Here is a 24,554-nt window from a genome sequence, read left to right as displayed (position 1 = left end):
TTCTGACTCTGAGGAGAATGTCTTCTCGCAGGGGTACTTGACAATAATGAATTAATAAGTTTTTAGATAGTAATTCTGAACTCAAACAACTTCATGATTAGATATTTTGTGTACATGTGAATACCCGCAGTTTGTGTCAGAACTATGATGAGGTTGCATTGTTTTTAGATTGTTTGTCTGTACAGCCCTCTATCGTAGGCATAACTGAAACATGGTTTCATGATAATATTACATTGTCTTTGTATAATATTGATAATTATAAATTTGAGGAAAATCATAGAAAAACTAAGCGTGGAGGAGGAGTTGGTATGTATATATGTATTAAATGATATTGACTGTAAGAGACGTGTTGATCTAGATGTAAACAATGATTTCATCGAAAGTATTTTTGTGGAAATTGAAAATTATAAGAATTCGTCAATAGTTGGCGTTGTTTACCGTCCTCCAAATCAAAGTACTGATGAGTTTCGTTTTTATCTATCTCATATTTTAGACGTTGTACATAACGAAAAGAAAATATTATATTTGATGGGTGATTTTAACATAAATTTATTGAATGCCGGGAAAGTGCAAGATGTTAATGGATTTTTAGAGATGTTGATGTTGTACTCCATGTTCCCTTCAGTGCAATGCCCCACGCGAATCACAAAACAAACTGCCACTCTTTTAGATAATGTACTTACAAATGACACTTGTGTTATTCATTCAGGAGCCCTTTTTACAGATATATCTGATCATTTACCCGTATTTTGTATTTCTTATAATAGCATTAAAGGGACTGTACAGTACAGGTTGAGGTAGGGATTCATGTTTTGAACATTCTTAAGTGAGATAATGAAAAGCCTCTTAAGAAATATGAAAGAGCATGTAATTCTAAGAAGGATTCAACATTTATTTGATGAAAATTGGTTTTCAAATGGCTGAGATATCCAAAAAAGTGCTAATAATAAAAGGCGACATGCCAGTACTTTATTAGGATCTCTTTGTTTCACCTTGTTTTTGGATATCTCAGCCATTTCAAAACCGATTTTCATCGAATAAACTTTTGATACCCCTTAGAACTGCATGCTCTTTGACATCTCATGGAGTGGTTTCTGAATATCTCGCAAAATGTTAAAAGCTAAATCTACATTTTCGACCAGAACTGTACACACCCTTTAAGTCCCAAAACAAGTTATGAAAAGCGTGATATCAATGAGACCACTATCACTCTTTGTGTACGTATGATGGAGAATGTGGAATGGTCACCTGACGCAAATGATGTTAATAGTATGTATAGTGATTTTTTTATTAAGTTTTCAAATGTTTACAATTTTTGTTTTCCTAAAAGAGTGTGTTACAAAAAAGAACTTAAGAAAGGTAAACCATGGATAACATATGAAATTCGTAAGTTGTGTAAAAGAAAGTGTCGTTTGTATAGATTATTTTGTAAAGAATCCGAGTGAACATCATGAGACTGTGTATAAGAAATGTCGAAACAAAGTTACAAATATGATTAAACTTGCCAAAAAACAATATCATGTCGGACAGTTAAACAAATGTAATGGAAGTACGAAAAAAAACTTGGAATATTATAAATAAAGCAATTGGCAAAGAAAATAACACATTCAAGTGCAATGGAATATCAAAGAATTGTGAGAAAGTAACTGATAAGAAAGAAATATGCGATGTTATAAGTACTTCGTTGATATTGGATATGATTTGAATTCAAAGTTTACACAAGATCTTACTGATAATTTTATGCAATATGTGAAAGTAAATGAACGCACTATTTATTCTAACCCTGTTACTGAGAAAGAAATCATAGGCATAGTCTGTAATTTAAAATCAACTACCAGTGCCGGATATGATGATATTCACATAAAAGTTGTAAAGAGAGTTATACATGTGATAGCAAAACGTTTGTGTTTGATATTTAATAAGTGTTTTGAATTTGATATTTTTCCAGAAAATATGAAAATTGCTAGAGTGATTCCTGTGTTTAAAAGTGAAAGGCCGGAACTTGTTTCTAATTATCGGCCAATTTCAGTCTTGCCAGTATTTTCAAAAATATTAGAAAAGTGTATAATCGTCTTTTTAATTTTCTTACACAGTGCAATGTAATACATGAAAATCAATATGGTTTTAGGCCGGGGCACTCCACATCATCAGCAATGGTGAATTTTCTGCATGAAGTTGTAACTGCGATTGAGAATAAAGAATATATGATTGGTGTATTTCTTGATTTAAGTAAGGCGTTCGACACGCTTGATCATAGTATATTGGTACATAAATTATATGCATATGGAATTAGAGGATTAACATTACAATTACTTAAGAGTTATTTATGTGAACGTAAACAACATGTAAGCATCTGTAATGATAAATCGATTGATTTAGGCATAAGATGTGGAGTGCCCCAGGGCTCTATTTTGGGACCTTTACTATATTTGTTATATATCAATGCATTCTTAATGTTTCTGAAACTTTAAAGCTTATTCTTTTTGCCGATGATACGAGCATATTTTTTCAACACAAGAATATTCTAGAGTTACAAATTATTTTGAACCAAGAACTTACTTTGATGACAAAGTGGTTTTATTCAAATAAACTTACAATTAATGTTCAAACTAGAAATGTCGCCACGGCGACTGATGCCTCCGCCATAATGCATGATTCTCCCAATAGGTGTATAGTACAATGTCTTGACAATGTGTGATGACAGTTTCACATAACTGGCAAAATATCGAAATAACAGGTTTGTCAGAAATATCTTGAATGTTCACTTTCCACGAACTGGGTTTGCTATAATTGTCTATTAAAGAGTGCAGGTACACATATTTGGGGAATTGAAAATTTTTACTTGACTTCTGACCGACCTTATTATAAGTTTATGCATTGAGTATAATTTTCAAGGTATGAAGAAAGAGTGTAATTACAATACAAAATATTTTTTTTTCATTTAAACCTGACCTTTGACCCTAAACCTTTGACCTTTGACCTTCTGGCTGGAAATTTCCAAGAGAATCCATGTACATATATTAAACACTTTTAAAACTAATAATGCAATCATTGCATATACTAGTATGCATGTATGAGGGAAATACAGTAGTAACATTTTGAGGAGTTGACCTTGACCTTTGAACCCCTGACTATTGACCCATGACCCCTAAATTCCCTAGATAATCCCTGCCAGTCAGTACATGCATATGTACCATGCTCCATGAAGATACATTGAACCATTTGCGAGAAAAGTGATATTGCAACATTTTCACCTAACCTTTGACCTTTTGACCTTTGACCTTATGACATGAAACTCTCTCTGGAGAATCCTTACGCAGTAGTACATGTCTACGCTAAGTGTCAAGAAAATAACTGCGGGCATTGCATAGATATGGGGGAAATAGCAACATTTTTAGCATTTGACCTTGAACTTTTGACCTTGACCTCTTGTCAATGTCTAGAATCTACTCAACTAATTGTCCCATCATACATCATCCTTGGACCAAGTTTGGTGAAAGCTGCTTCATCCAGTTTTGAGTTATCACATAAACAGATAAATTTTAGGATTTGACCTTGATCTTTGACCTTTGACCTCTGTCCGATTTCACAGAAAAACTAATCAAGTAATTGTCCCATCATACATCATCCTCCAACAAAGTTTGGTGAAATTTGCTCCATACAGTCTTGAGTTATCGTGTAAACGGATACAATTTCATGATTTGACCTTGACCTTTGACCTTTGACCTTTAGCCGATTTCACCCAAAATCTTATCAAATCGTTGCCCCATCATACTTCATACTTGGACCAAGTTTGGTAAAATTCCAGTAAATATTACTCAAGTTATCGCGTAAACGAAAGCGGACGGACGTACGGACGTACGTACGGACGGACGGACAACCCGAAAACATAATGCCTCCGGCACCACTTCGTGGCGGAGGCATAAAAACTAATAATATGTTATTTACTAAGAGAAAATGTAATATTGATGATTTTTTTTTTGTCAATATCTGTGCCTCTCAGGTAAAACGTGTGTCGACTTTGAAGTTTTTAGGATTAATAATTGATGAAAATGTTACCTGGAATGCTCATGTAAATAACCTTTGTAATGTGTTGCCAAAGAATATTGGTGTTATGTATAAATTAAAGTCAATGCCTAAAGTGTTTTTAGAAATGATTTATAATTCAATTGTTTTACCACATTTGTCATACGGGATCATAATTTGGGGCAATGCATCAAAAACCCAGTTGAACAGAGTTTGTGTCTTACGAAAACGTGCAATACGTATTGTACACCATGCTTCATATCTTGCCCATTCAAAACCAATCTTTCATTTGTATAAGATGCTGCAATTTTATGATATTTATCTTTTACAGTTGGGTATTTTTATTTATTTATGTTACAAAAAGTTCCTCCCAGAATCCCTTTTAGGTTATTTCTCGCTGAACAGCACTATCCATAATTACGGAACAAGAAATTCTGCAAACTGTCATCTATATCACATGCGCACCTCATTTTTTAAAAATTCAGTTATATATCAGGGCCCTCATATATGGTATTTTATCCCTAGAGAAATTAAAGCATCAAAATCTGTAAATAATTTCAAAATCAAATATAAACACTTTTTATTGGAAGATTACAAACATAGTTAATTCAAGGCGTATTTTTGTTGTTGCTGTTTTCTGTGTTGTTATCGTCCATACCTCCGTAGTTTTCTTTTGTAATGATTGCATTGGTTTGACTTGTTCTGTTTTGTCAACTTAACTGACATTTTTTTTCTTAAATCTGTCAAAGGTATGTATGTTACAGTACAATGGGTCAGCTACTCACAAGGACTTTTCCTTTCTTGCTGCTTCCCCCACCAATGGCATTGTCTTTGTATGTAGTCATACCGCCACATTATTTCTACTTGTATGTCGTATGACCTATGAATTTTTCTCTTTTTGTATCTCATTTTGTACATTCATGTTTTATTGTATGCTCTGTATATTTTAATGCTTGGTGCAAAATAAACTAAACTGAAACTAAAGTGATCAAATTAGTGCTTATTTACGTCGATGTAGGGCAATTTGCCAATCACTTGCAATAAGTTCATTATCTGTTAAACTGTAGTTCTTGTACTGCTACGCGTTTCTGGTAACTCTTGTTTTTCACATATTGCCATTGCATTAAACAGTTTCTCGTACAAGATTAGGAGGCGAAATTCTCCTAGATGTTCATTTTGTGACAAAGAGGAAGAAAAATTAGCACATTCATTTTGTAATCGTGAAGTAGTGAAGCCAATCTGGACGACCTTATTTGTTGGATCAGGGTACATCATTGGCACACTTTTGACTCCTCTGTAATTGAGCACTTTTTATGTTGCAGATGATTTTTTTTTTGGTCTACCTTGTAAGTATTTCTATATTAAACCTATATTTGCAAATTCAAAAGTGATAACCCTTCCTTTGATGGGTTTAAGTCATATAAATATAAAGTGCAAAGGGAAATTTGATATATTATAGGATTATTAAAAAAAGACCAATTAATTTTTCATTTTCAGAGATAACGATTTGATATTCAATTGTTTACACTGTATGATATATCAATGAGAAGTACATGAAAGAGCTAATTGTATATGCTACCTCTTTATTGGGTTTGATGTTTTTTTTTTCTTTTTCTTTCTACCAGTTATTAAAACATAATAGTAATAGTAGTACATGTGTATGGTAGGCCTACTGTTTTAACAATTTTAAATGAATTACTATCATTTTGACAAGCTTTTGATTACTAGTATCAATATTCATGTACTTTAAGAATGTTAAAATCAATCGAAAAGTTATCAACGTGACATGCCTCGTGTACAGTGCACTCCCGTTACAACAAACATGATTATAACGAAATTTCGTTATAACGAAGTAAAACTTCAGGTCCCAAAATTATCGGCATTAAAGCCTTCGATATATAAAATTCGCTTATAACGAACACGGTTTTAGCGCAATTTGCGTTATAACGAAATCTTTCCCTTGTGTTATTGACAAAGAAAACAAAAGAAATTATGTCCGTTATAATGAAATGCGGATCCATTACGAAATCATAGCGGAACATCTACACAGCGTCTCTGCGTGGACGGACGTCTCACATCACACTGCTCTCGCTCTCTGTGTCTAGCTCCGTTTCTAAGGACAACTTGCGTTATCATAAAACTATTTTAGTACGTTAACCGAAAGGAAATAAGGTTAGATGTTTCGAAGGTTCGTTATTACGAAACACATGAAATTCTTTTATACCTATTATTATTATTACTATTATTTATAGTGCGCTTTTCCCACAAGGCCCAAAGCGCTTACAATCAATTCAAAACATGTACGACAGTATGTGTAATTGGATACAGCTACGAACTAGTTGCTACTAAAAAGATGTGTTTTCAAGGTTTTTTTGAAAACAATGACTGATGGAGACTGTCTAACGGTAAGTGGTAAATTGTTCCAGTGCTTTGAAGCAGACACAGTAAATGTCCTATCACCGGCTAAGGTGCGAGTAATAGAGTATGTGAGACGAAGCGGATCACTAGATGACCTCAAATTTCTAGTACGTGTATATAAATACATATCTAGGTATTTCGGAGCTTGATTGTTGAGGATTTATAGACAAACAAAACTAGTTTGAAAATTATCCGTTGCTTCAAAGGAAGCCAGTGCAACGACTTCAGAAGTCCCTAGTACCTAGTAGAAGTACCTAGATACTAGATAATAAGTACATGAAAATACGGTTTCGTTATTACGCACATTTAGGCGTTATTCCATAGGTTCATTATTCGCAAGGTTCGTTTATCTGAAATGATACGAATCTCCGTTATTCCAAATAAGGTCAATAAGTCAAATAAGGTTCGTTAATCAAAAAGTGAAAAAAAGTAAAGTACATTAACATTACAATCCTTTTATCGTCTTTGGATAAACGAATCCTCGGAATGACGAACATTAATATTTAACTTTCGGATTTAAAACGAACCTTCGGAACAACGAACCTCATCTCATCGTTAATTGCCCGTTAACGATCGCCCCGTCACTGTACAGGCATGCTAACCTGGAAACATTAAACTACACATTGCTTGAATATGAGACCATTCCGAAGCAAATAATTTTCACACAACAATAGATATATAATGTACTCTTAAATGAATCCCACAAAGATTGGAACAATCATCCCCCAGCATTCCCACTGATTCCCACTGATCAGTTACTAGCCATCCCCGTTAAATGTAACATTTAAACGGAATCAATAAGAAAGTATTCTATTTGATATAGCTCCCCAGCTTATGATGAGGATTCAATAAACAACATACAATATAGGCCCCTACACATGGTTTGCGTGTTTTGTCACGTTGTCTGTATTTGTTCGTTTATAACGAAATTTCGCTATTACGAAGAAAACTGCCGGTCACGAGGATTTCGTTATAACGGAAATGCACTGTATACGAGATTTTGTATGGTGTCAACATGAAAAAAGGGATTATGTTTTGATAGATGCGGACTGTTATACAGTAATTCCTCGATTGACAATCTAAATCTGTACAGACGCCGATCAAGCTCCGCTGTCATCTCTTACTTTGGACTGTGTTTCCAGTTGAATAGGAATCATAAATCGTAAATACATTTCTATTTAATATTTTTGATTTCCTTTGAAGCTTTTTGGAGCGTAATTTCAAGTTGTCCTCAAAGCATTCTTTGTGGAGACTTGGTGAAGTGGAGACCACTAACAACAGGAACTTGCAATTTTCAAAATTTCTCCCTACCACACAACGTGTTCCATTCGATTGCATAAGATACTATGAGTGTGAGATTAATCCTCGTTTAATTAACACAAAAAATTGTGAGCTTTACCAACATGATATGATTTAAATACGTCGAGACCAATAGTACGATTACTGACTTTTAGTTCAAGCGATACCAAGCATTCTATGCTATCTGTTTGTTGAGTTTTGTTTCTTCGTTTGTTCTGTAAGTAGATATAGGTGATCTTTGTGTCTTTAAACCATGCAGGTAGTATCAATAAACAACTCAAAGAAATGTTTATCAAAACAATTTTAAAGTTGCGAATCTACGTAAAACACTTCTGTTGCATTGATGAAATCATTTTATGGTACTATGATAAATTGTATCTACAATTTACAATATGAACAGTACAATATATAATTATATGTAAGTATATTACATGATGATATGCACTTGAACATTCATTTACATAAACATTCTATAATCAACAGCACATTTATGTCAAATGATTATAATTGTAGATTTTGTAAAAAAAAAACAAAAAAAACAAAAAACAACATTCCAATGAATAGAATTTGAGGAATTTTTTTATTCATTTAGGGGTGACAGGTTACCAACGATAAGGTTAAGAGTACGTTAATAGGACAAATCACCCCATAACGTATTATAGAAACCTGACGAATGGCTATTGTTAAGATGAAAACACTAAGTGTAAGGACCTTTGCCCTGAAATAAATTTTCTGCGTTCTTGTCTTTGCATGACATTTGGCCAAAAATGTAGTTCATAAGTTCTGTTCATAATTTCTACATTTTCTGTTCACTTTGTTGCACGTGAATGCACGGCAGGCTTGTTTTGAAATTATGTAAATGCCTATGTGCTTTCGATGTGTGGTAATAAATGACCCAACAAAAAAAGTAAATATTAAAAGCAACAAACCAAACATCTGAATGCGCTATACTACACTACCCTAGAGTGCCTAACGCAGTCTCAGCGTGACGATGCATATTGCTGTTTGCAGTGAGCGAATGGCATGTTTTTAAACGAAGGACAATGCAATCAGTATAGTGATTGAGCAGATCCTAGAACTTGTCCGCTGTTGGCCTACTGGCAAAAATCATATTTTAGTTCTGCACCTCCATGGTAATCTCGCCTTTCGCTGTACCACACCCTTAATTGTCATGCGCGGCACGTCCCGTAGACAGGGAAGTGGGGAATTCCAATGGCTGCATTCAAAGGTAATAGCATCACCCCGAAGAGCTTATGATAATAGACACTCTTTGAAATTCTCTCTAAAGTTCATAACTACTATTGTATATCTGACATGAAAAAGTACTGTAGACGCTGTGAGTGCAGTGCGACGATACATCAGAAATGTCTGTCTACTATCTGCACGCCGTTTTCCCTCTCCTCCCACGCCATCTGTCTGTCTCTCTTATTCTTTCACTCTACGCTTTTTAGCGACGGCATTGTCTAAACAGTGCTTGCTCGCAGACAGTTTCTCTTTCGTCTGGTCACTCTTACACACAAGCAACATGGCGTGTGGTGTTGAAAAGGCGTTCGAACATCTTCTCAAGTGTCCAATATGTCATGGCAAACTTAAAGATGCCAAACTTTTATCACCATGTGGGCATACTTTCTGCAAAGAATGTCTGTCAAGCCTGATAAATCACCACATTCGACAGGGCTCTGCGACCATGGAATGTCCCTTGTGCCGAAAGATAATCAACGTGATAAACATGAACACTGATAATCTAGTGACTAACTTCATGGCGAATGGCATCACGGAAGCACTGGAAACTGCAAAGCGCAATATTCAAAAAAATGCCTGCCCAAAGCACCCCCAGAACGAGATGAAATTCGCATGCGAACCTTGTCATCAGATCGTTTGCTGTGAATGTGTCCTGACGGATCACTACCAGCATGGCGACGGTCCAAAGAGTTTACACGAAGCAGCAAGCGCCCGAAGGAAAGATATGATTAGTAAGATTGGTGCAGCAAGTCCGTGGATACAGGAACATGCAAAATTTCAGAGCTACACTGACTTTTTAAAAGGTAAAGGTAACAGGCTGCTAGATGAAGTGGAAACGGCGGTAAATAAAGTCTACAATTCTCGTCTCACTGAACTACTTCAAACCAAGAAGATGATGACTGATTACATAACGGAGCAGCGCCGTTCATTCACAGCAGCAGTTGGTGAGGTTCTTGAGCCGGACAAGGCCGCTACAGCGCGCGTCACACGAGCTGTGCAACGCGCCAAAGACCTGACGGAAAGTGGTCGCTCCGAAGCCATCTTCACATTCTACAAGGACTTCATGAAACAGGTAAACAAAGGTTTGGCAATTAGAACACCGTCAGTGAAACCAGCAGAAAAAGAAGTGGAGAACATCATGGCCTTGTACTTCGAAGAAGGAAGCCCCCTGGATAACAACGTCCTCGGGAGGATCAGACGACGTGCAATTCCAATCAAACACGATTCAAACACCTCATCTGTTGCCCCAGACAGTTACGATGAAGATTTATTGAACTATCTTTATTGGACGAAAGATCTCTAATGTGACTGCGTTCATCGTCTCTAACGAATAGAAGGAACTAGAATTTTCTCGTTACAATTACTTCGGATGCGTATGGATATACAGGAACAAAATAATGATGATTTAGATTTCTTATGTTGATATTTTCGAATTATCAAATGCAAAGGAAGCATAAATATGCATGTGATGTAATGATGGAAGCGATTAATACACTCAAAAGAAATTATTTTTGGCAAGAAATAAGTATACATGATAATTCGTCGACTATTACCCGAAACGTCGTATATCTCGAGTTTCTGTCAAAGATTCGATTTTGAGATACTGTATTTAGTTATTTCAGCATTCCTTTATACATTTTGTGAAATTTTCATGTTCTAATTTGATGTAATATTGTGTCATTATCACGTTTATAGATTCTTGTCATTTCATTTCCGCATAGGCGCCTGGTGAAAAATAGCAATGTGCCGTCCTTATCCTAATACTGTACGACGGTTCGGATTATCGCAAACACTGATGTGTGCTCGGTCAACCAAACCGGGAACACTGACTTTGCGCGTGATAAGTGATATGATACGGCCAGCAAAACTGTCGAAAAATTATAAATGACAGCTTTCCTTGTAAACATTAAAAAAAATACATGTAGCTCTCTTGCGATTTGTCGCATAATTCCTAACAATACAATTTGACGAAAACATCACACGTTAGAGCAAGAACTAAAGTCAACTGCGATCTTATTAGTTGGATCAGGATACATCATTCGTACACATTTAACTCCTCTGTATTTGAGACTTTCGTTGCAAATTGCTTTTGAGTCTTAAATGGTATATCTTTATTGAAGGAAAAATTTCTGACGTTACTGTGTGCATCAACACTGAAGGATAGAAGGGAGCAAAATTTTTTTGGTAAGAAATACTCCGGCTGCGTATAGATATACAGGAACCAGTTAAAGATGATTTAGATCTAATAGTTATTTTTAAATTATTAAATGCAAAGAAAGTGCATAAGTATGTATATGATGTAATGATGGAAACTGTACTTCCTCTCAAAAAAACAAAAAACAAAAAAAATGGCAGAAAAAAAAAACCATTCCTGGGCCCCGTTTTATCGAAAGATAAAATCGATTTTAAATTTCCTTACTACACAGTCTGCCATAGACTTACAGTTGAAATCAACTTTATAATCGATTTTGACTCTTCATAAAACAGGGCCCTGGTAATAATTATTCCGATGAAAGTGAAGGTTACAGTTCGTTATTCCGAAGATTCTTTATTCCGAAAGTTCGTTACTCCGAAAATGAAATGAGATTTGTTATTACAAAAGTTCATTAATCCGAAGAATGAAATGAGGTTCGTTATTTCGAAGGTTCGTGACGGACCCTATTTAATTTTCGTATCAACGAACCTTCGGAATAGGGAACCCTATTTCATTTTTGGGTAAACGAGACTTCGGAATAGAAAACCCTTTGTCATTTTCGCATTAACGAACCTCTAGAATAGGGAATTTGTGTATTTCAGAATAACGAACCTTCGGAATAACGAACAGCACCCGAAAGTGAATTGTATTGAAGTTCATATCTGTTAACTATAGCCCTTGTACTACTACGCATTTAACTTATGTAATTTCAATTATTTTTTCACAATGTCATTGTATTGAACAGTTCTTGTACAAGATTAAGACATTGTAAGAGGCGGAATTCTCTTAGATAAACATTCTGTGACAAAGAGGTAGAAAAAGTAATCCATGCATTTTGTGATTGTAAAGTATAATTTGCAACGATCTTATTTGTTGGATCAGGATACATCATTCGCACACGTTTAACTCCTCTGTATTTTAGACTTGTTTTGCAAATGATCTTTGTGTCTTAAGTATAGTGAGGTTTATATTGGCAAAATTAATACCCTTTGCCTAATTTCGAATTTCTGGTTAAAACTATAGAGGCCTCGATGCCTCCAAAAGTACTATTCATTTCGGGGCTGCACACAACAGTGACCCAACAGTGATTAGCACTATGTTTGTATATTACTTTGATGAGCATGCCTGGTTCATTTCATGCCATTGCAGATAAATGAAAAAAAGCCCCACTTCAGTATCGTTTTATTCATGTAAGGAGACAATTAAGTTTCCCTCTAGCATGTCTAGAGAGTATAGCCCCAGATTTGGTAATCTCTTGATTACAGTATGAAAGAAACTTTAAGTTTAAGCTCATTCACATTGAAATTGAAGATTTTTTTCCCCATAAATTCTTACATATACTGGAAAGTTGTGGAAAGAGTTATATGAATAAATTCTCACTTTGAGTTTTTCCCCATTCGTCATGCTCATTATTATGTATAGTTTATCCACTGCATTTGTGTCTCGCGTGTGTTGGAAATGACCTTTTACTCCTTTTCCTTCACGCCTCTTCCCTACCATTCCTGTTCTCTTTTTTTTCTCCTGATCTAATTCCTGATTTTCTTTCACTGTTTTTTCTCTCTCTCATCTTTAATCAGGAGAGCTTCCTCGTATTTATCTGTTTGTTTGATTGTATAGGTATGCATGTGTGTGTACGTGTTTCTTTTTTTATCTACGCAACATGCTTCCTAAGTGTTGTTAGTTTTGTTCAGTAAGTAGGGGCCTATATGTATATTGCCCACGAGGACACTGCAAACTGTACAAGCTTGGCATTTCATTAAGTCTCCTCCATTTCCTGCAACTTTAATTTTGATTCGATATCATCAGAAAAGGATGCGTAGTACATGTATTATTAATGTCACATGATTTTCTTGTTCGTTACTATATTATATTGATATTGTGTTATGTGTTTGTATCGATATTGTGTTATTATGTGTATGTAGGCCTAAATGTCATGTACTGTTGGAAATGAAATAAAATAGAAATTAATAAACGGAATGAATGAGTGGTGTATGTTATTTTGACAAGTTAATTGGGCCACTCCTGTTCACACTTACTTTTCTGTCAACCTTAGAAAGTATATGCATTGCCGTTCTGCATTATTCTACTCAAGATTACATATTGAGTATAACGTGCAACTTATGATCTACAATGCATTATGTGTTTCGTACAAATCGATAGACAAATGATTTGTAAAATGTATGTTTTGTATTTTGTTTCAATCTAAATCTAATCTAATATAGTAAAACACTAAATGTATACGCGTGAGTATACTTTGTCCTGTATTTAATTTTCTGCGAACAACCTCGGTTCTCAGCCGAGGTTGCCATTAACCTAGTCTTTCATTAACTATGTATTAACCTTCTCTTCTGTTCGCTTTGTTGAGAGTGAGATTTCAGAAGTGATTTCGAATTATTTTGCAAAAAAGTAAAATCTGTATCCTCATCTGTACCCTACCCCCTACCCTTCCCTTTCTCTCTATCCCTTATTCTATCAAGAGTAGCTAAGTATAAGGGTCTCCATACTTGGAGACCCTTCTGTTTAAGTTCCTAAAGCTGTTTGCACTTGCTTTGTTGTGTACTAAATACTATGTGCCGATATACTGTTTGTCATAAATGACTTATACACAATCATATATGATGTAACGGAATTAAGCAGAAATAAATCAAATGAAATCAAATGAAATCAAATGAAATCAGAACTCAACTACAACTATAAATCTCTTTAATTCAAGTTGTCCCAGGGAATTTCATTAAGTTTGCAAAGTTAAGTTGTAACAAATCCTGGGACTAATGCGGAACAGTCCCTGGTGAGTCATGTTTATCAGTCTTACTTGAAAAAAAAGTATGACTTACAGCGATTAAATTACAGTGGTCATTTTTATTTTTATCGTTATATTTAGAATTTGAATTTTGGGTATATAGACGTAACGAAGAACAATTTCTCGAACACTTGGGTTTTGGGTTTTTATCTTTCTATCTTTAACTTCGGTCGATTTTAACATGAGTCAATGCCAGTGTCGTGCCTTTGGCTTGATTAGTACTATAGACATATACTACACTTGAACCAGTAACTGTAATAGACTTGCCATTTTTGTATACTTTAACCAATGAAACATTTGAACTAATGTGTCCAAAATATGAGATAAAGTGAAAATTAGTGGAAATTTATGAGCAAAACAATTGAAGAATCGCGCAAAGCCGACATTACTGTGCTTCAAAACTGTTTTACCCTCAAAACTGCAATATACAACTATTTTATGTGTTGGATTTTTTTTTTCAAAAATAATTGGTTATGCAAGGTTCGTTAATCCGACAGTGAAATAAAGTTCTTTAATATTACAAAGATTCGTTAATCTGAAAATGATACGAAGCTTCGTTATTCCAAAATGTTCGTTAAGCGGAAAGTTAAATAAGGTTCGTTAATCAAAAAGTAAAAAAAAAAGTAGAGTACACTATTTATTTAGAATCTTTATATCGTCTTCGGATAAACGAACCCTCGGAATGACGAACCTTGATATTTAACTTTCGATTTAAAAAGAACCTTCGGAACAGCGAACTTCATCTCACTTCCGGAATAACAAAATCTCGGAATAACGAATCTTTAAAAAAAAAACACGAAGCTTCAGTGTAACGAATCTCATCTCATTTTCCAGGGATAAGAAACCTTCGGAACAAAGAGCAGCTTCGGAATAACGAACTTTTCAAGTAACGAACCTTTGGAATAACAAACTGTAGCTGATTGCCTATAAAACAAAAAAATTATCATACAGGAGTTTTCAAGCTAGCCATGAAAGTACCAACATCTTTTTGCTCTATCTCTTAAATGTAACAGTTTAATGGGTATCAATAAGAAAGCATTCTATTTGATAGCTTCCCATTTTATGATGAGTATTCAATAAACAATATACAATATAAGCCCCTACTCATATCGATTGCGTGTTTTGTCATATATTGTATTTGTTCGAAATTTCGTCGGTCACGAGGATTTTGTTATAACGGAATGCACTGTATACAAGTTTCTGGTATCAACATGGGAAAAAAAAAGATTATGTTTTGATAGATGCGGATTGTTATAAAGTAATTCCTCGACTAACAATTTCAATCTGTATAGACGCCGTTCAACCTCCGCTGTCATCTCTTACTTTGCATGGACTGTGTTTCCAGTAGAATAGGAATCCTAAATCGTAAATACATTTCTTTTTAATATTTTGGTTTTCCTTCGAAGCTTTTTGGAGCATACTTTCAAGTTGTCCTCAAAGCATTCGTTGTGGAAACTTGGTAAAGTGAAGACCACTAACATTGACTAACAACAAGAACTTGTCATTTTCAAAATATCCCCGTTCCACACAGCGTGGTCCATTCGATTGCATAAGATACTACTAGTGTGAGAGTAATCCTCGTTTAATTCACACAAAGAATTGTGAGCTTTATCAACATGATATGATTTCATTACGTCGAGACCAATAGCACGACTGGCCTTTATTTCTAGCCTTACCAAGCATTTTATGCTATCTGTTTGTTGAGTTTTGTTTCTTCGTATGTTCTTTAAGTAGCTATATAGGTGAACTTTGTGTCTTTAAACCATACAGATAATAACAATAACCAACTCAAAGAAATGTTTATCTAAACAATTTTAAAGTTGCGAATGCACGTAAAACGCTTCTATTGCATTGATGAAATCATTTTATGGGGTAAATTGAGTATTTACTGTATGTTACATTCTGATATGCACATATTGTTACATTAACATTCTAATCAGCAGCCCATTTATGTCAAATGATTGTAACTGTGTATTTCAGAAAAATGCCAATGAATAGAATTTTAGGAAACTTTTAGGTTTCAGGTTACCCACGATAAGGTTAATAGTATGTTAAAGGTACTAGCCCACATTTGCAAACCCACGAAAATCAAAACTGCATAAAATAGGTCCAATATGACTTCAAGTACAAGTTATAACAGTAACATGCCTCACCTGTCGCTCTTTGTCTATACCATTCGATAAAAGAGAGAAAATCATCGTTTTAAAATCAATTTTCAAACCGGGTCAACCCGACCCAAAATCGAATTACGAGCGCGGGCTATAGCTACGTACATTGTACATGTAACACGTACGTGGACCGGAGCTAGCGAGCGTTATACGCATGCATACGGATTACGGTGCATTTTCATTTATTTTTATGAAAGTAATGGACTAATTGGAACGAAATTTTGCACAGGTGTTACTACAATCATACCCAAACTCCATGCTAACTATAGAGACCAATTGCTGCAGGTTTACAAATGTGGGCTAATACCTTTAATAGGACAAATAAGCTGTAAACGTACTTATATAGAAAAATGACGTATGGCTATTGTTACGATGAAAACACTAAGGCCCGAATTCACGAAGGTGGTACAAACAAAACCATGGTCTAAACCATGGACAAAAACCATGGAGCGCCAAGTGTCAAACGGAATATTTCGTTACGAAATTGGTCATTTCGTCGACAAAATGACTGTTTCGTTAACGAAATTATCATTTGAGATACGTTAACTTGCGGTTACTTTCGGATACTTACGGTGGACGTAAACGAACGCAAACGGACGGGAGGTAAAATTTCTTGCGGATGGTCTGCGTGCAGCCTACGGATAGTTACGTTCAGTTACGGATAATTACGTTTGGGTACGGTTACTTGCGTAAGTCTGCATCCGTAGAATCCCTCTGCGAAATTTTGAACATTTCAAAATTTCGCAGGCTTGGCGCCGTCATTGTGCGTTTCTTTACGGATGAGTTACGGACAGATACGTCCGCGCTGCGTCCCCTTGCGTTCACTCATCGGTATTTATCCGCGGCAGACGTAACCCATCGCAACGCACTGTGTGACTGGGGCATCAGCACTCTCGTTGACGATCTTTGCGTTCGAAAGGTGTCTCGTCGTGCGAGATTTTGCGAGCGTTTGACAGGGCTATGGTTTTCACAGTGTAGCGACTTGTACATACATTCATCATGGCTACAATTCACGGTATATTGTTCTGCAGACTCTGATCTTTATTTTGATACTAAATTTGCGTATAACATCGGATCTTATCATGACGTATAATCAGTTGAATTTGCGTAAATTTTACCTGCTTTTCACGGAAGATTTTGTCGTCTAAAGTTCGTTTTTGGTTCCTGAAAGGTTTAAGAAACTGTTGTTTCTGATTTTGGCTTTTTCGTAGAGAGGAAACTCAGATACTCATCATATATATTGGAGTCAAGGAGATGCAAGCATGATATTATACTAGTTTTTCTGTTTTGAAATGTCTGTAAAATTCACTCCTAAGCCGGAAGTATGCTCCACACAAAGTGTACAATGGCACGATAGAGCTCTCTCATTGGACAGTGTTTGCATTCAGCACTTGAACTTGGCTTGAACTACACGCCTGCCAGGAAACCGCAAGTGGCATCAAACCGTTATGTAGCAGCGTAATGACGTAATGCAAGCGCTGAATGCAAGCGCTGTCCAATGAGAGAGCTTACTCTTGAGATTGCACGGTTTCAAGCTGATCAGCACTGGCATCGATATATATTTTACTGGTTCCTGACCGGTTTAAGCAACAAATTGTCAAGATGTTTACATGTATAGAAAGATTAAGAGATAGACTACCAAATAATGCATTTTCATTGAGATGCAAAGTGAATTCGGTATTCTTTTGACGTCTTGAACGTGTACTGCACGAATTACTTTTTTCATCACTTCTCAAGCTCAAATTACGCTATAATACTTTTCATTTACAATAATTTGAGTAACATGTGACGATAGTTTGCATATTTTCCTTGAATTCGCTACCAAATTTGTGAATATAAGGTGCATTTTTGTTGCCGAAAGCCAAAGGACAAAACCCCCTTCCGCAGCTCATTACGTATGCAAGCCTAGAGCGGGCATGCATACGAGTTGAATAAATACGAGCGAATTATCGGGTGCTGCGGTCTGACTGGCAAGACGTGAGCAATGTTCGCGAAATCCGCGATGTTCTTCTATTCATTTTACGACATAACCACTTACTGTTCGCGTACCTTTTGAGACATTCTCAGGAACGTTTGGGGCATGTTTTGGGGCAAATCCGCAACCTTGATGTCAGCTCTATGTTTTCTACAAATCAAAATCGTATCATACATCCACACATCAAACAACATAGTAACTGAAATTTTAAAAACCATCAAAGAGAACAAAATGTTTAATCTTAGATAAATCACAGAATACACTTTAAATGCCTCTAAAGTACTTCTAAAGTATATTCAGAACTTAAGGTAATGTGTGGGGAAACCTGAAAAAAAAATCAAAAGCTTATAAATGGGGGTAGGTCCTCGGAAATACTGTAGGTACACACGCAACAGAGAAATGAAAGGGAAAGAAAGGAGGAATACAGGAAAGAAAAAAATCAACTCAAGACAGCTATCAACAGTCCTTGGAAACATTTTCCCCATGATTAGTGAAGAATTAGCGTTGTTCACATTTCCGTCGCCTGTTCTTCGTGTACTTCGTTCTTCTGGCTATACTTTAGCAACGATGTCACACACGACATTCGTACATAGGTCGTGAGAACTTCGCACAAACTGCGTAAGAATGGTTTTCGGCTTCATTGTCGGAACAAATTCGGAGAAGAAAAAAAATTCCGAACGTTGGATTTTACCATTCGCGTCCTTCGCAAATTGTTATCGTGCTCCGTGAAATCAGCCCTTTAAGCCTCGTCATATGCGTAAGACCTTCGCAAGACGTGCACGATGTTCGCAAAATCTTCATGAAACCCCAAACAGGCCTCGAAATTTTGGAGAATGTCTTAACTTTTTGCGAAATAACTAGAAAGCACTTAAATATGGAATATCAAAGAGCATACAATTCTGAAAAAAAAGAAAAGAGTTTATTTGATGAAAATTTGTTTTCAAATGGCTGAGGTTCTGATAAAAAGTGGGACCCACCTTTAAAGGACCACTTTATTTTACTTTGATTTTGGATATCTCAGACATGTCAAAACCGTTTTTTATCAAGCATTAATCTTGAGAAATCATAGATGGCAAGTCAACATTTTGGAGGAAATGAAACAAAGAAAGAAATTTAAAAAGTAAAAATAAATGTAACTTTATTGTAATGTAGGTTTTGTGCCTATTAATTCGATTTGTACACAAAAAAATCCCGAAATCTTTTTTTTTTTCTCAAGAGTAATAAATCTTCGACCCTGTTTTTGCTTACATAGCACGAGTTATACCCTTCTGTATGTCCTCCTGGGCCAGTACTTTTAAAGCTTTTGTAATTCATAACTTTTTTCATATGCTCGATATGTTTTTACAGAATATTCCCTGTTTTACTTCTCACGTACCGACGGAGCGGTCCGGAACAAACCCGTGGTAAAAACCATGACAGTCAAGTGACTACTCTTTCATTCCTTGTCATTTCACCCCCTGGTTGAACCACCTGCTGTGTCCTCGAGTGAACACGTCTCATTGCCCTCCTTAATCGAGCTGTTATTGTTTTCCATCATAATAGATATAATACATTCACATTCTCGTGTTAGTACTTTCTTAAAATGTAAGCGTACGAGGTTTGTTTGGTGTATTATGTATGTTATACTTGTTTCGAGGCCATCATCGTATTACAATATTCACACACACGATGATAATAGTACAACGTTTAAATGCTCTGGTACGATGACGGGGATGTCAAAGAAGACCCGAAGTCCATTAGTTGCTTTTCTCTTTTCTTTATCTTTTATACATATATTATACTTATATAATATGGTTAGGGGTTTCCTACCACCTATCTGAAGTCGTGACAAGAGATTGACATATTTGCCCGAAGTTCAGTAAACTAAAGCAATGTGTAGGGCTACATACTCAGTATGATATTTCCTCATTCATCTGTCATTGGACATTTGGGTCGGATGAACAGACCTACCAACAATTAATTAATTTGTAGATACAAACATAATACATTTGCACCTCTGGCGTCCTTTAGAGACGGAAGCGCGAATAAACAATAGACATGATGAGAGCAGTGTAACGATACATCACAAAAGTCTGTCTACTATCTATTGTTTTCTCTCGCTACCCCCTCCCCTATCAGGCCTATGTCTCTTTTACTCTCTCTTTCACTCAATTTCGATCTGTCTGCTATTTAGCAATGGTACTGTCAAGCAGTGTTTGCTCGCAAACGATTTTTTTGTCACTCTTGCACACAAGTTCACAAGCAACATGGCGTGTGGTGTTGACAAGGCGTTCGAACAGCTTCTCACGTGTCCAATATGTTACGACAAACTTAAAGAACCCAAACTTTTATCGGCATGTGGGCATACTTTCTGCAAAGAATGTCTGTCATGCCTTATCAATCACCATGTTTGGAAGGGCTCTGTGACCATGGAATGTCCACTGTGCCGAAAGAAAATCAACATGAGAAACATGACGGCTGATAATCTAGTGACTAACTTTATGGCGAATGGCATTATGGAAGCAGTAGCAAATATAAAGCGCAATCCTCCACAAAATGCTTGCCCAAAACATCCCCAGTACGAGCAGAAATACGTGTGTGAAACTTGTCATCAGATCATCTGCAGTGAATGTGGCCTCACGGATCACCTCAGGCATGGCAACGGTCCAAAGAGTCTTCAAGAAGCAGCAGGAGCCCGACAGAAAGATTTGTGTCGTATGATTAATGCAGCAAATCCGTGGATGGAGAAACACGCCAAATTTCAGAGCTACATAACGTCTTAGAAGCTCAAGGTAAAGGGCTGCTGGATGAAGTGGAAACGGCAGTCAATAGAGCCTACAAATCTCGTCTCACTGAACTAAATCAAGCCAAGAAGAGGACGACCAACTACATAAAGGGGAAGCGAAAATCATTCGCAGCTGTAGTAGGCGAGGTTCTTGAACAGGACGAGGCTGCTACATCTCGCATGGCACGAGCTGTGCAGCAAGCCAAAGACCTAACGGAAAGTGGTCACTCCAACAACGTCTTCACATTCTACAAAAAAATAAAGGAGGAGATTGCCATGGGTTTGGCAATCAGAACACCGTCGGTGAAGCCAGCAGAGAAAGAAGTGGAAAGCATCAGGGGTCTGTACTTCGAAGAGGGAAACCCGTTGGATAACGACGTCCTTGGGAGGATCAGACGACATGTAATGGCAAACGAAGACGACCCAAGTGGGGTGGAGAACTCAAACATCTCATCTGTTGCCGAAGAGAGTAACGATGAAGATTTATCACACCTTCGCCACAAAGTGGAGCCGAGGGCGGCATTTCGTCCCATGCAACCCCCTACAGGTCGGAGACGTAGGCGGCCAGTTTTTGGGCGTTCGTCATTAAGCCCTCCTAGGTCGGTTACGTCTTTGCCCCGTTTGAGGCATCCCAAATGAAATTTAGCATAATTATGTATGTATGTATGTATGTATGTATGTATGAGTAGACGAAGTTGTGCCTGTCAAAATTTGGTCGCACATGTTCGAGGTCAAACTTCAAAGGTCAAGGTCACATTCTTAACATTTCGTTATTTCAACCAAAGGGGCCGATCTATACAATGCCTCAAGGTTCTTTATTGAAAACTAGTGTAAACATTCATTCTAAGATAAAGATTATCTAGGGAAAGTTTTTGGTCATGAGGTCACAGGCCAAAGGTCAGGGGAAAATGTTATCTTTTTTTCCATATCTTGAAAATGTCTTCACGATGAAAACTTTGAAGGCTTCCGTGGTGGTAGAACGTTGGGTGGTAGAAGGCTTCACGGTGCACCACGTATTCTTTCTGGAGTATGTGAGTGGCCCTGAAAAGGGCCTACCCAATCCCGACGTTTCGGCAAGCATGTTCTCGCCATTCCCTTGAGAACGGCGAGAACATGCTTGCCGAAACGTCGGGAATGCAGTAATCAAATAATGATGAATGGGCTTTACATGATAAAGCTATCTTAGAACTAAGACAAACAAACGCATAAATATGCACATGATAATAACGACGGAAACAATATTCCCATTTACAAGATCATTTTGGAGAAAAAAAAAGTATTCCTGATAAATGTAACTATTCCAATGAAAATAAATTGGATTAAAGTTCATACCTCTTACCTATAAATCTTGTGCTGTTATGAGTTTCATCATTTAATTTCATTTGGTTCTTTTTACAATGCCATTGCATTGAACAGTTTCTTTTACAAGATTACGAGGCGAAATTCTCCTAGATATTCATTCTGTGACAAAGAGGTAGAAAATTAGTCCATTCATTTTACTGTGAAGCACTGAAGCCAATTAGGAACGATCTTATTTGTTGTATCAGGATACACCATTCGCACACAGTTTACTCCGCTGTATTTGAGACTTGTGTTGCAAATAATTTTTTTTTCTGTACTATATATCGGTATTATTTATATTTGCAAATTTTAAAGTAACGAAACTTTTTTTGATGGGTTGAATATATATAGTTAAAAGTGCAAGTCGAATTAAAAGATATTATGTTACGACCAAAGTCGATAACACAGAGAATGATTGAAAAAAAAACTGACAAAGGAACCAATAAACTAATGTTCAGGCGATTTATTGACAATGATATTTCGTGTACTAATACACAATTACATACATATCAAAATAAAAATGCAATCACTAACACAGGTTACATATATAGAATGGAATCTTCACAAGTTCATTGTAATCCCTAGCTAGAAATGCCAACAGATGATGTCGATGCACAGATGAATGATCCTAGATGCACCGATGAAATGATCCCTCCGATGTTAATCAATAGACACAGGTTGCTTAATCCAAGGTATAGATCCACATCGACTCGTGTAGAATCCAGACGTCTGCCCCAAATCGATGCGTGGATGATTATCCAGCAAATATTGATGTTCAGCTAGGGGAATTCAACCCGTCACCGTTTCAACGAAACAATGTCCATAGACATGACGATGGAGCCTGTTACCAATGTAGGTGAATTGATTCCCTGCAGTGCAGGCACTACTAGCATGTCTCCTAGGCCTTATCTCCACGTAGGCCTATAGCAGGTCAGCCGGTAACACCGGATTAACTATAAACAAGTCAATTCAGAGCCCGAAGTGACATAACACTCCAGAGCAGAGGTGTTGGGTATTCTGCCTACCTCAGAATTTCTGTAGCTTATATAGGTCCATCCACTCCTCTTTGAATGTTCTGTAATTCTCTCCAACCTAGCTGTATGGGGCTCCATACTTCAAGAGCCTTTCAGAGCCTTCCAGATTCCTGATTTCCTGTCTATACCTAAAAATAACTACCGATCACATTTGGCTACAAGGACAGCGCATGTATTGCATCACTCAGCCGAATATGTAGGCACTTCCTAGACTTTCTAGAACTTTCTAGACTGGGTGAGGTATTTCCTTTCACATGCATGCACTCTAGCTACACCAAATAGAAACTTCTCCACTTTAAAGCTTTCCGGAACATAGTTCTGACTGTGTTGTTTGCGCTGAATTGTTTTCGCAATTTTGGCTTCCCATAGTATACCTAGGCTAGTATTAGCGCATCAAACGTAGCGATCAATTATTGTGTGTTAAATGTATACGCGCGCGCAATATAGGCCTAGTAGTGTGATTTTTCGGCCTTCCATAATGGGCTAGAAAGAGGTACTCAGTAAGCACTGTTTGGGCACCCGTCCCGCTTCATCATGAATATTCATCATCTACATGTAACCGTAATACCGTGAAAGTACATGATTTTTACATTTCCCGGGAGCGTTTTTACATTTTCCAGCAAAAGTGAACTTTTTTTTCGAGATTTTTACATTTTCCGGCGATACGTTTTTACATTCTATGGCACGTATCCAGCGTTCTGGGCACTATTTTCACGATGAACACCGATGAAGCGGGACGGGTACCCAAACAGTGCTTACCCAATATGGCGCACAAGCCGACGGTTTGCTCGTTTGTGCTTCTAGCAATTATGCAGCAAATATGTAAGATTATCGCACGATAATCACAGAATTCCGGGTGGAAGTCCTTCATCGAATGATTCTGCATAAGTTTTACAGCTATCGTTTTGTTCACAGTTCTCGATAAAAGAGAATTTAGTTGCCTTTTGTAGTGTAGGTTGTGTACGGTACATGCTACGCATTGTGTACTGTGCGTTGCGTGTAGAATAGTTATAACGTCGTAGACTCCTTGCATTGTCTCTTTGTGCTATCAATTAGCCGTGGGTTGATATGACGTGCAAACCAGTATTCAGAACTTAGTTTACATGGTGGTGTACGTCCAGAATTAATTCACAACTTCTCTAAGATAGAGTTTGATTTACATAGTTGAGCAATACAGTTCGTTGGGTAAGACTTCCAGGTGAAGAATTAAACGTAGAAATTAGGTTGGATTTGATACTAGTAATGATAAAGATTAGTGATAATTTTGCTGTGTGAACAGTTACAATCTAAATA

General features: G+C 36.7%; 1 protein-coding gene across 1 annotated transcript; it reads left to right on the top strand.

Moving 5' to 3' along the window:
- Positions 1-9,268: 9,268 nt before the first annotated feature.
- Positions 9,269-10,288, top strand: LOC140246359 (tripartite motif-containing protein 59-like). Its single transcript, XM_072325830.1, has one exon. It carries the CDS (start codon positions 9,269-9,271, stop codon positions 10,286-10,288), a length of 1,020 nt encoding a protein of 339 aa, XP_072181931.1.
- The last annotated feature ends 14,266 nt before the right edge of the window (positions 10,289-24,554 follow it).

The sequence above is a fragment of the Diadema setosum genome, chromosome 2 (assembly GCF_964275005.1).
Source record: "Diadema setosum chromosome 2, eeDiaSeto1, whole genome shotgun sequence".
Lineage (NCBI taxonomy): Eukaryota > Metazoa > Echinodermata > Echinoidea > Diadematoida > Diadematidae > Diadema > Diadema setosum.
Note: the sequence above shows the minus strand (reverse complement) of the source record. Positions and strands in the feature narration are given on the sequence as shown.

Coding starts and splice junctions, on each gene's coding strand:
- LOC140246359 (XM_072325830.1), top strand. CDS start 9,269: ATGGCGTGTGGTGTTGAAAAGGCGTTCGAACATCTTCTCAAGTGTCCA.